At 50.4% G+C, this 12454-nt stretch overlaps 1 protein-coding gene and 1 pseudogene across 3 annotated transcripts in view; one reads left to right on the forward strand and one right to left on the reverse strand.

The window, feature by feature from the left end:
* Nucleotides 1-12454, reverse strand: part of TBC1D22A (TBC1 domain family member 22A) — a 408925-nt gene that overhangs the window by 47077 nt on the left and 349394 nt on the right. For all 3 annotated transcript variants that reach the window (XM_025398760.1, XM_025398761.1, XM_025398762.1), the window contains one exon: nt 9269-9364. In XM_025398760.1, the coding sequence (XP_025254545.1) occupies nt 9269-9364 (96 nt within the window). The remainder of the gene's footprint in view (nt 1-9268; nt 9365-12454) is intronic.
* Nucleotides 7394-7872, forward strand: LOC112632773 (annotated as a pseudogene).

Consider the following 12454-nt stretch of genomic DNA (forward strand, 5'->3'; position numbering starts at 1 on the left):
AGGGCAGCACCCCATGCCCAGTTGATTTGCCAACTCCACATCAGGCATGTTTTAGCTCCAACGTGCACAGAGGCACAAGAAGGTCCCCTCCCCACAGAGCTTCCACTTGCATGCCCATCCCAGGCCCAGGTCAAGAAGAGACAAGGTCCCAATGCCTCCCAGGACATGCGCCCCTAGGCTGACTCGAGGACCTGGCATGGGTAGCCTGTCCTCCAGGCGGCTCCCAGCCCTGCTTCACTCAGGGGATTGCTGTCCTCTTCCCCAGCTTTCCCACAAAGAAAGCTCTGCTCCCTCCTCGCAGCTGAGCCCAGGTCCCAGCTCCCATGGCGCCCTTCCCTCTGAACCCTGCACAGCACCACCCCATCCCCAACCTCTGTGCATTTACCCTGTGGTTCCTGCAGCAGGGATGCAAATGCTCAGCTCAGGTGTGCTCTCCCCCACTGACCCAAGAGTCCCCTTCTCTCTCTGCCGCTCCCACACAAGGACCCCTCTTCGGGGAGGCCTCATCCGGCAGTGAGCGCACCCACCATGGACCTGCCACGTGCCTAGCCGTCGTGAATGGTGTCCTCTTTCCTCAGTTTCACGCTGTTGCATCAGAACATGGGAGGCCGGGGTGTGGGCCCCCAAGAGCTTCTGTTCAAGAATGGTCCAAAGAGCTAATACCACATGGCCACACAAGCCCCACACAGCAACACAAACCTGATCTCACAGCACGCATGACCCTGTAAACCCCACACTTTCACACACGCAGCAACCCGCACACAAAGGCACAATTCACTGAAGAGATTACTTTTCAATTGACTCAATTTTGTCTTTAAAATGTCTTGAAACAATAGAGACGGAGACAACGATCTTTACTTTGGCATTTCATGACATTTGCTGCTTCCAGTGAACGCAGGATGAAAGAGAAACCTGTATGAAGCCTGTCGAAGGCTACTCACCATTGCAAGATCAGTCCCATTTGACAGAGACATGGCCCACTGCCACGGGCCGTTCTGTGAGCCGATGGGCAGGCTGAGGCCCAACGGACTCATTAACTGGGTCCTGGGTGTGAGTTTACCAGTGACTCAAGGCAGCAATGGACTGGCCCAGAAGGATGCTGGAACCCCAAATGAAAGCATGCAGAAAAGCACGCCGGTTAGGACTGGTGTGTACAAAGTCATCCTGCCGGCCAGCAATCACCCCTTCCATTCCTACCACGCGCCAGGTGCTGTGCTGGATACAAAACCATGGCTCGAAACCCCCAGTAAACACAACAAGGGGGCTTCACAGGTGAGGGGCCTCCGGCAGGAGTCTACGCCTTCCTGGAGAGAATGGAGGAAGCGTCACGCAGGAAGCAGCTGGTGCTCTCTGTTTCCATGCCAAAGGGAAAGGCTGGGTGGCCAGGAGTAAAGCCAAGCGATTCCACTCATCTGCCCCGAAGTCTTGGCAGACGGAATCTCATAGGAACACCCCTCAGCCTCCTGGAGGGGCTGAGACCTCATTGTCATTAATAATGTGGTTCTCTCAGGTAAGAAAAAACTAGAAATGATAAATCTCCATGTGCAAACCCCGTCTTCTCTCCGCCTCCTTCCAGGTGTAACTCTAAAGCTGCCATTGATCTTTAAAGCAACCTTCAATTACCCTGAGACCCCAAAGGCCAAACAAGCCAAGGCTCGAGTGAAGGAGCATCTGCTTTGGGGCCTCTCATGAAGCAAATGAAGGGGACTCCAGGGGTCTGCAGCCAGAGAGGCTGGGCACACCCTGGCACCAGCTTCCGAGGCCAGGGGACGGGGAGGAGGGGGGCCTCGCTGCTGCCTCTGCGCCGTGAAGCCCGCCGGGGTGTCTGCAGAGCACAGGGCTTTTGCTGCTGTGTCTTTCCTACTTTGTAAATCACAGATGCCCAAGAGAACCTGTGATGTCTTTATTGCTTGTCTCCTTAGCAAAGATCCCTGAAGTCTGAGGACAGCAGCATTTAGGGTGGCCTCCTAGGGGCAGTGGGTGACTTCCAGACTCATCAGGTGGCCATATATGGGCTGAGAGCACCTCCAAGTAGGGGCTGGGCCAAGGGGGCCAGCTGGCCAGCTCGGAGGGTCTCAAAGGTCATGGACTGGAATTTGGTCCCACTGTGCACACAGATCCTCGCAGGTTACTCAGAAATGACCACACCCAGCCCCTCCTCTGTGATGGGGACACTGAGGACCCTAGAAAGAGGCCCAGGCCCATGAATGAAATGCAGCCCTTACATCATCTATGGGCAGCACTGGGCAGTTCAGGAAACCTCATCATGGTGGCTGAGCCAAAGGGAATGCACAGCCAGCCTCGACGGCACTTTGTGCAGCCTGGGAGCTGGGGTGACCTGCAGAGTCCACCCACCTCTCTCTTCCCACAGCCCCTGTGACCCTCTCACACTCTCATCCCCAGTGCCCCTCATGTGTTACCCAGGAAGCATCTGGTAACTAAGTCTCCACCAGACAAGCAGGGCATGCCTCTTGCCTTGAAGGCCATGGGCATGTGTGCTCTGTGTGAGTGATGTGTTTGCACGTGTATGTGTCAGCGAGCTGAGGGGACACCTGAGGGATGGACATGGCAGGACACCTGAAGGGCAGGCACGGCAGGTCACCCGAGGGGTGGGCGCGGTGGAGCATCCTAGAAGAAGTGCAGAGAACCCACAGCCCTGCATTCTGAGCACCAGCTCCAAGCCGTGAACCTCCCAAAGCGGTGGAATTCCCACAACCATCCTTAACGTGGGAATTAACCCTAGTGAGAAAACCATGTTGACACATATTGAAAAGAACATGCAAAATACCAAAAAAAAAAAATTCAAACAAGAAAATAAAATATCCATAACTCTACTAATGAAAACTAAGTCAGGCTAGCACACCATGGTTTGTTTCTGTTCGGTCTTTCGGTCCATGCGTGGAATAGAAGCAAATCTGGGATCATTTTTATCTGTATTACATACACCGATATATATAATTTCAGGTCATGCTTTTCCTCCACATAGAAATGCACTGAAAACATTTTCTCCTTTCAGTAAATATTACTTGAAGATATAATTTTTGGTAGTTATGAAACATTATAACCAGTCATGTACCATAATTGAGGTAACTGTACCCCGACCGCTGGATATGCAGGCTGCTGCCAATTTGTTTTTCCATAATTATAAACAAGGAGAATTACTGGGTCGAGGAAAGGCTCTTGATATCAATTATTAATAGCTCTCCAGAAAGGTTCTGTATCACACCCCTCGTCAGAATGAAAGAGCATGCCTGCTTTACGCCAGCTTCATCCACTTCCAGGAGGGCCCTCGCTAAAAGCAGTGCTTATTTCAGAGAGCGTTTGTTTCCATTTTCGATTCTTTACTAATGATTGGAAGAAACACTTACATTTTCTGGATAGCTACATAAATTCTCCTGTGGGTTTCTGACTGCTCTGATTGTCCTCATCCATTTTCTATGAGGACATTTTCTTTTTATTAGTTATTTGTGTGAGTTCTTTGTATATTAAGGGTATAAGCTATGTTGTGAATGAAGAACCTTGTCAACTGCCTCTGAATTTGGTTTATGATGTTTCTGGTACACGGATATTTACAACTTCTACGCTGTGCTTAAAATGGGCCACTCTAGAGCGAACTGGCGTTTTCTTGGGCTAGGCATCTGGGGCTCTCTGGCCATATTAAGTTAACTTGTTAGCATTGGGTTTTTCAGACATAAAAGTAATGTAAATTCTAGACCTAAATGAGTGAGAAGGTGGGCTGGGGCCACGAACTTTCAGAGGAGACTTGCTTTTATTCGTCTTCCCTTCAGAGCTAAGCCTCAGGCAAGCATGAACCTACGAAGGCCATTCTGCCTGTCTGTCCTGGTTCACTTGCTTGGGTTCAGGGGTCCTGACTTAGGCAAAGGGTCTCTGACTCACATCTACCTGCTCCAGCCCCAGGCCTTCTCCCCTGCCCTCTGCCAGGCTTTTTACACCGGGGAGCTGGCCCCAGAGCAGGAAGCAGCAGACGCCTTCAGGGCAAACACTAGTTCTAGGGCTGGCTTAGTCCTCTGAAGAGTCCATGAACTTAAAAAGCATTTTGTTAATATCCATGTTGTGTGTGCGTGTGTGTGTGCATGCACATTGTATGGGGAGAGGACAAGGAGCCTTCGCTGAACGTTGTTCATCACATTACAGAAACAGAAGAATAGTCCTGATCTCAGTGGGGCTGTCTCTAGCATTTCCCTAGGTACTGGTGGTGGTTGATTTAAAATGTTCTTTAGCATGTTAATAAAGTATTATTTTAGTTTTACTTAAGGGTAGAGTTTTCTATTCATTAAACTCAGGAAAAGCTACTGAATCTCTTAAGATGTGATTGAGGGCCTCTGGTTTACTGATGGGATACTTTTATTAATAGTGCAAGCCGGACAGAGTTACAGGTGTACTGGCCTGATCTCTGAGGCTAACTCTAGGCTGGCACCCCGGAGTATGGCTACGTTCTGGTGGTATTTTTATGGGATATTTTTTATTTTATAATATTGATGAAGGCGGGCCTCATGAATGAGATGGGTGCCGTGAGGGAGGCTGATGGGAGCGCCCAGCCCTCTTGCCCTCCTGCCTTCCACCATGTGAGGCTGCAGTAACGAGGTGCCCTGGGCAGACACCAGAGGCCGGCGCCTTGATTTTGAACTTCCAGTCTCCAGAACGGTGAGAAACAGATTTCTATTGCTTATACATTACCCAGCCTAAGGTATTTTGTTATAACAGCAGGAACGGACTAAGACACTCCATGTATGTGGAGGGAGAACCTGGCAGATGTGGGATCCTGCACAGAAGTCACCGATGATTCAGCTGAGACAGGGCGCTGGGAGCCCCGTGTCCGGTGGGCAGCTCTGTGAGACACAGGGCCGAGCCTGCTGCTTCTCTCCGGCAGGACAGGTCACACAGGGTAAGGTTTTTAGAAACTGTGAACAAACTCACTAGGAAGACATTTTCTAGCCTTAAGAATCAGATTTAAAACCACGACTTTTGGCGATGTTTGGATTTACTCCCAAATTATAAGTCTATACAAGTTTGGTTTTTTTGTTTTTTTTTTTTTTTTTGAGATGGCGTCCTGCTCTGTCACCAGGCTGGAATGCAGTGGGGTGATCTCAGTTTACTGCAACCTCTGCCTCCCTGGTTCAAGCGATTACCCTGCCTCAGCCTCCCGAGTAGCTGGGATTACAGGCATGTGCCACCACGCCCAACTAATTTTTGTATTTTTAGTAGAAACTGGGTTTCACCATGTTGGCCAGGATGGTCTCCATCTCCTAACCTCGTGATCCACCCGCCTGGGCCTCCCAAAGTGCTGGGATTACAGGCATGAGCCACTGCACCTGGCCAGGTTGGGCTTTTCTTAAAGCTTGAGGCAAATTTAGCATTTTTAAAGTATGTGTGTATAAATGCCTCTTTTCTAACACAGAGGAGGACTACGTTTTCACCCATCTATCTTGGTCCTCCTTACTGGAGGTCTGCCTATTTCACTAGCATTTTCAACTGCCCCTCTAAGATATACTTAGGAATTCTACATAAAAATCCTGTCTTCTAATGTATTTGTTTGCTTTTACTCATTCATTCTTTTATTGTCTTTATCATAAGTTGTCTTTATTTTTCTATTTTTAACTTCTTGGTTAAAGGCTTAGTTTACTTGTTTTAATGTTTTTAAATAATGAAAGCATTGCATCTTTGAACCTGTTTGCAAGCCCAGCACTAGTACATTCCTTGTGCTTTTCAATATCCTTCAGTAATTACAGGGTCATTTCCATCTTGATCCACATTATTTTGAAGGGAGTTCTTTAACATCCAAATGCTTGGTTTTGTCGTTTTAACTTTATTATGATCTAATTTTAAAGGATTATGCTCAGTGAACAAAATTTATGTCATTGCTGTTTTCTTATTTTGGAAATGTTTATGGCCTAGGTTGAGTGATTACTTTTTGTAAGTATTCCATAAATACTTAGAAAGAAGATGCATTCTTTGTTGGTACAAATTCCACCCAGAACTCCTAAACCACTCCTTTTTTATGCCATTCAGATTCACAATCCTCCTTATTTATTTATTTATTTATTTATTTATTTATTTATGAGACGGAGTCTCGCTCTGCCACCCCAGCTGGAGTGTAGTGGTGCCATCTTGGTTCACTGCAACCTCCGCCTCCCAGGTTCAAGCGATTCTCTTGCCTCAGCTTCCCCAGTAGCTGGGATTATAGGCGCCCACCAGCATGCCTGGCTAATTGTATTTTTAGTAGAGACAAAGGTTTGGTCGGCTTACCAAAGTGCTGGGATTACAGGCGAGAGCCACTGCGCCCAGCCCCCACCTTATTTTTAATCCAACTAAATACGCTTCAACTTTACTCCTATGGTTGCTTCACTGAATGTCTTTGTATGTTTTATACAGTTTTAAATTCAAGTTTAATACGAAGACCGGAAAGTGCACAGATCACGGCCTCTACCAGGAGGCTTCCGACAGAGCTGGCGCTGGGCTCCTGCGCTCCCAGGAGTGTCCTGCCTTCCTGGCTCCTGCGGCCGCTGCCAGACCCATGCTGGGAGAATACCACAGTATGGAGTGACTCTCTCTGCTCGATGCCACGGTGTGGGGTGACTCCCCCTGTGATGCCACCGTGTGGGGTGACTCCCCCTGCAATGCCACAGTGTGGGGGGACTCTCCCTGCTCGATCCCACAGTGTGGAGTGACTCCCTGCTCTGCCCAGTGTTTTCTTCTTGAAGTCCGAGGACACGATTGTTTCTGCTTCCTCCGTGCGCCATCCTGCCCCATCCCTGTTCGTCTTTTTATTTGTATTGCTCATGGCTGCTTATGTTCTAGCTGCCAACCCACCCTCGGGGCTGAGTTCACCAAATCACTTCACGTTGCAGAGCAGGCTGTTACAAATCCACTGTTACGGGAAGGCCACCCCATCCTCTCTTTGCCTCTCTCCCCCACCAGCTCCCCTCTCCCCCATCTATCACTTCTATTCCCTGGTCCCTGCTCACCTGCCGACCCCTGCAGAGCAGTCCCTTCATGCACCTGCCCCTCCCAACTTGCCCTGCCCCTCGCGGGCAGAATCTGCAGCACAGGGCCTGGCTCAGGGCGAGGGTTCCAGGGGCATTCAGTGAAGGAATGAACAGACCGGCTGAGGCTATGAAGCCCAGGGTCACAAAGCCAGACTGAGCCCCTCACCCTGGGCACTGCGCACACCTGTGTGTGTTCGGCTTCCCCACTGAGCAGCTGGCAGATGCACAGAACTCAGTCCCAGAGCCAAAGGGGACAAAGGTGAAGGCTCCCAGGCTGGGCAGCTTGGGCTGGCACCCGCTGGTCCTTCCCATGCAGCCCACCCAGCAGCTGGAGCTCCCACAGAGACGCAGGGCCCGGGGCCAGGTGGCTGCGGACTGCCCGGAGCATGCTTCCGGAGTAAGGGCCTCAGCCTTCCACGATGCCGCTCTGCCGCATCCTCGCCGCCTTCACCAGCCTCCTGGGACAGGCAGCCACCACGCTGGAGGAAGCTGCTTCTCCCAACGAGGCTGCCCACGCATCAACATCAGGCAGTGGCGCACCCACTGATCAGAGACATTCACAGACCTCTCAGCTGCCGAGGCCCCCTCAGAGAAGGTTCCTGACTTCATGGAGGTGCCACACTCTGCTCACATAAAAGTAACTGCTTTTTCTACTTAGAAAAACGACTCTGCCAACTGCCGTCCCCACTGTGTCTAAGCGGCTTGCTTACTTTAAAATTAAAAACCACAGTGGTCCCAGCTCCTGGCGGGTGGTGGGGTTTCCAACCTCACGAGGCATTCCCACTTCTGGTGGGCACCTCCTGGACGCTGGCAGAGCACAGTCGATCCCGTGTGGGCGGCCTCCTCTCAGCCAAGCCCAGGGTGAGGGCAGTGGGGCTCCAAGGAGGGGAAGCTGGCGAGGATGAGGGCCGGCGGGCATAGGGCGGCCTGCAGCAGGGTTGGCAGTTGGACCCCTAGTCCCCTGGGAAGCCAAACTGAGAGGTTTAGACTCGGGGGGGAAAATGGATAAATGAAGATTTTCTCGGATAGCTTATTTTCTAATTTTACAATGCCGTGCTTATTAATCAGCAAAAGATCCCACTAATGCCGACATCAGGCGCTTAAACTACACCCCCAGCCGGTCAGAACGGGCACAGGATGTGGCTCAGTTCTGGTTTAGGATGACGTGGATGATGTTTTCCATCCACGAACACCTGGGCTGGGTTCCATCTGCTCGGCCAGGCCCTGTTGGCAGCTCCAGGCCTCAGCACGACCCTCCCCTGTCTGGTCTCTCCTGGAACCGAGATGAAGCGGGGCAGCAGGACCTCCCTGGCTCCTCCCAAGGCTCTCGGAAGGAGGAGGAATGCCTGGAGCCACCGACGAGCACGGAGCTGGGGAACAAAAGGCTGCCAGCTGTGGAGAGCACTGCCCTGGGGACCCAGGACCGTCCCTTTAGTTGAGAGACGAGGGCCTGGGAGAAGGCAGAGTGGTGAAGCGTGGCTGACCCCAGCCGGCTGGTGCAGAGTCTGTCTGGTTCCCACTGTTGGGGTCTTCCTTGCTGCACCCAGAGCCCTCTGCTGGGTGAATACTGGGCAGAAGGACTTCCCAGCCGGCACCTCGGAGAACAGTGGGTATCACCCCGTGAAGGGGCCAACAGTCCACGGGGTGCTCGGGACGCCTCACAGAGGAACATGTTGGGGGAGTCAGGGGCTGGACACTAGTCCACAGGGAGTCCCACAGGTAGAGCACGGGGCCCAGCAGGGTGTGCCTCTGATGAGTGGGGTGCAAGGAGGGCTCTCCCACTAAGTTGCCAGGGACTAGCTTAGTGAGGTTAAACAGTGCGTCCCCAGTCACACAACTCCCAGTGGCCTGGCTGGAAGGGACCCCAGGCTGTGTGATTTCTTGCCCAGCCCTGTCCCTAAAGCATCACAGTCCAGGTGCTGTGAAGAGGGTTCCAGGGACCAGAGGTCACGTGCCGCACCCTGCAGGGGTCGCGCTGCTGAGGGGCACGCTGGCCCAGGGAAGGTTCTGCGGGGAGCTTGTCACACAGTCACATCAAATAACTCATAACTTGGGCAGCATTTCCACTGCCATGACCACATGACCACTGCCAGGCTCGTCTTCTCAGCTAGACGAGCTTTCAACCAGCGGGAGGTCAGCGGCGAAACGCAGGCAGTGCTTCTCAAAACTCTTCCACAAATAACCCTGTGAACTAAAATTTAATAAACCTCTCTCCTAGTAGAAAATCAAACTCGGGTTCTTTTGAAAGGGCATTTACTTACTTGAAAATCTTTCTCTTCTAGTATTTCCTTCCTCCATCTCACGAGAAAAGCAGCGCACACGTACAAGTGGAAATGAGAAAAGCCCTCTGGTTCAGACTAAAAGAGAAAAAATAACCAAGAGAGAAATTGTAAAGTGTGATCCACGAACATCACTGCAAGGTTATCTGCAACAGTCAGGGTTTATCTAGTCAGGGTTCAGAGAAAACCAAAGCTTGTGTTGACGTACTTTTACTTAATGCCTTAATTTCAAAATTGTCAGCTCATTAAAACAAACACCATTTTCTCTTTAAGTACCAGCAGGCTGATAAACAGCAAGTGAATAGCAGACCAAGCTTCGGGCAGCCTCAGAGGCGGTTGTTCACTCTCCTCTCTTGCACAGACAATAGCCAAAAAGCATAAGAGACAAATTCAACATGTGCTGGTGCCATGCCAGGCACAGAGTCTGCTCCTCACAACGGCATGTGAGGGAGGCCTCCTCCCACTCCACAGATGAGGAAACAAGGCTGAGCCCAGGCCGGGCCTAGTCAAGCCAGAGATCAGGTACTGGGCCCAGGACCACTACCTGGTCCGGGTCTCCCTGGGAAACGAACAGGGAAGTGATGCTGATCGGAAGCCACAGATGTGGAAGGACACGGCTCACACCCCTCAAATCACCACCCATGTCTCTCTCTCCTCACTGTCATTCAAACGTGCCTCCCTGCTCCCCCTTCTTGAGGTAGCTACCCCTTACTCATCCCGGAAACCCAGGACCACTGTCAGCTCCCAGAGACCCTCCCATACTGAGGTTTGGGGCGTGCACACCTTGGGGCTGTGGTATTAGTTCAAGCACACACAGCCAACTGCAAAGACTGAGGGTTCCCAAAACTCCAGTTCTTGGGGTACCACCTTTACTTTTCTGCCTTGCCCATGCAACATCTGTAGGACTACTGTCAATGGTTCAGTAAGTAAACAAATCAAACGCACAGTGCATTAGATGGTGATGTGCTATGGAGAAAACAAGGCAAAGACTGGGACGAGGAACAGCAAGTGGGTTTGTCTGTGAAGAGGGGGATACCACTTTAGTAAAATGGTCAGTCACCTAAGGTGACAGATGAGCAAACATTCAGAGAGAAAAGGCGTATATTATTATTATTATTATTATTTTCTTCACTGAGACGGAATTTCGCTCTGTTGCCCAGGCTGGAGGGTAGTAGCATAATCTCAGCTCACTGCAACCTCCGCCTCCCGGGTTCAAGCAATGTTCTTGTCTCAGCCTCCTGAATAGCTGGGATTACAGCTGCACGCCACCATGCCAGACTAATTTTTGTATTTTTAGTAGTGGGGTTTCACCATGTTGGCCAGGCTGGTCTTGAACTCCTGATATCAGGTGATCCACTTGCCTCAGCTTCCCAAAGTGCTGGGATTACAGGTGTGAGCCACCGCCCCTGGCCAGAAAAGGCATTTACACATATGGCAGAGAAACATTCCAGGTAAAAGCTACAGGAAGCACAGAGACCCTGTGGTTAGAGGCTGCCTGGCACGTTCCAGAAATAGCAAGGAGACCAGCACAGCTACCGCAGAGCGAGGCGAGCAAAGGGAAGCGTTGGCAGGCACGTGTGGGGTATAGATCCTCAGGGCTCTGAGCAGGGAAAGACACAGGCTTCAGAAGCATCCCTCCGACCGTCATGCTGACAATGGATGGCACAAGGCAGGGTGGGGAGAGACAGAACCAGGAGAACCAGGAGAACCAGGAGGCAGGTTAGGGGACCATGGTAGTCAGAATTCAAGAAGGGCTAGTGACTCGGGCCAAGGGGGAGCAGGGAAGCTTGTGGGAAGACCAATTCGAGATGTATTTTGAAGGTTTTACAGAAAAACTACACCAACACGCATGAGAGATCTGGGGTAGGAGAGAAAGGAACCAAGGGCCACTCTGATAATTTGAGCCTCCACAGCTGGAAGGGTGAAGCTGCCAGTTCCTAAGATGGGGAAAGGTTTGTGGAAAAGGCTGTAGGAGACAGTGTTTTGGTGGGAAGGCCGTGAGCTGTTCTTTGGAACTACCAAGTTTAAAATACTTGGGGATCCAGGTGGAGATGCCAGGGAGGTACACGGACACAAAAGACCAGAGAGTGACCAGTGATTCGGGACAGAAATAAACACCAAGGACTAAACCGCACACAGGAATGATCAGCAAGCTGGGGCCAGACCGGAGAACATGAAGAGGGTGCATATTCTAGAGTTCTTGGATAGAGTGCCCTGCATATGTCCACTAAATAAAGTTCATCAACAGCGTTGGTTCAAGTTTCCTATAAATCCTGTGGTTTTGTTTGTTTTTTTTTTTTTTTTTTCCATCTACTTATAATCTATCAATAACTGACAGGTATGCTTCAAAACTCCCATGATGAGAGTGAGTTTATGTCTTTCTCCTTACGGTTCTGCCAATCTTTGTTTTCTGTGTTTGGAAGGTATGTTATCAGGAGCATACGAATTCAAAATTATTTTCTCTTCCTGGTGTACTGAACAGTATAAATACTTATGACCTCTAACCTCACACAGGGCTTTTGCTCTGAAGTCTCTAGTGGGGAGGAAGGAGTCTAACTGACTACAACTACGTATCAGTTTTTGTTGGGTAATGTATTTTAAACAGCTCTCCTGAGGTATAACTGTTATATAATAAATTTTACATATTTCAGGCCGGGCGCGGTGGCTCACATCTGTAATCCCAGCACTTTGGGAAGCCGAGGTGGGTGGATCACAAGGTCAGGAGATTGAGACCATCCTGGCTAACATGGTGAAATCCCGACTCTACTAAAAATATAAAAAATTAGCCAGGTGTGGTGGAGGGCGCCTGTAGTCCCAGCTACTTGGGAGGCTGAGGCAGGAGAATGGCGTGAACCCAGGAGGTGGAGCTTGCAGTGAGCCGATATTGTGCCACTGCACTCCAGCCTGGGTGACAGAGCGAGACTCCGTCTCATAAAAAAAAAAAAAACTTTACATACTTCAAGTTTATAATTTGATATGTTTTGACAATATGCACACACCTGGGAAAACACCATCACAACCAAGGTAGTGGACATATCTATGGCTCCAAAGGTTTCTTTGTGGCCATTTGTAAATCCTCCCTTCAAGCCCTCCCAGTCCCAATCACCGACTTACTCGTGTCACTACCCATTAGCTTACATTTCCAACACTTTCAAATAAAGGGAATCC

This window comes from Theropithecus gelada, chromosome 10 (assembly GCF_003255815.1).
Source record: "Theropithecus gelada isolate Dixy chromosome 10, Tgel_1.0, whole genome shotgun sequence".
Lineage (NCBI taxonomy): Eukaryota > Metazoa > Chordata > Mammalia > Primates > Cercopithecidae > Theropithecus > Theropithecus gelada.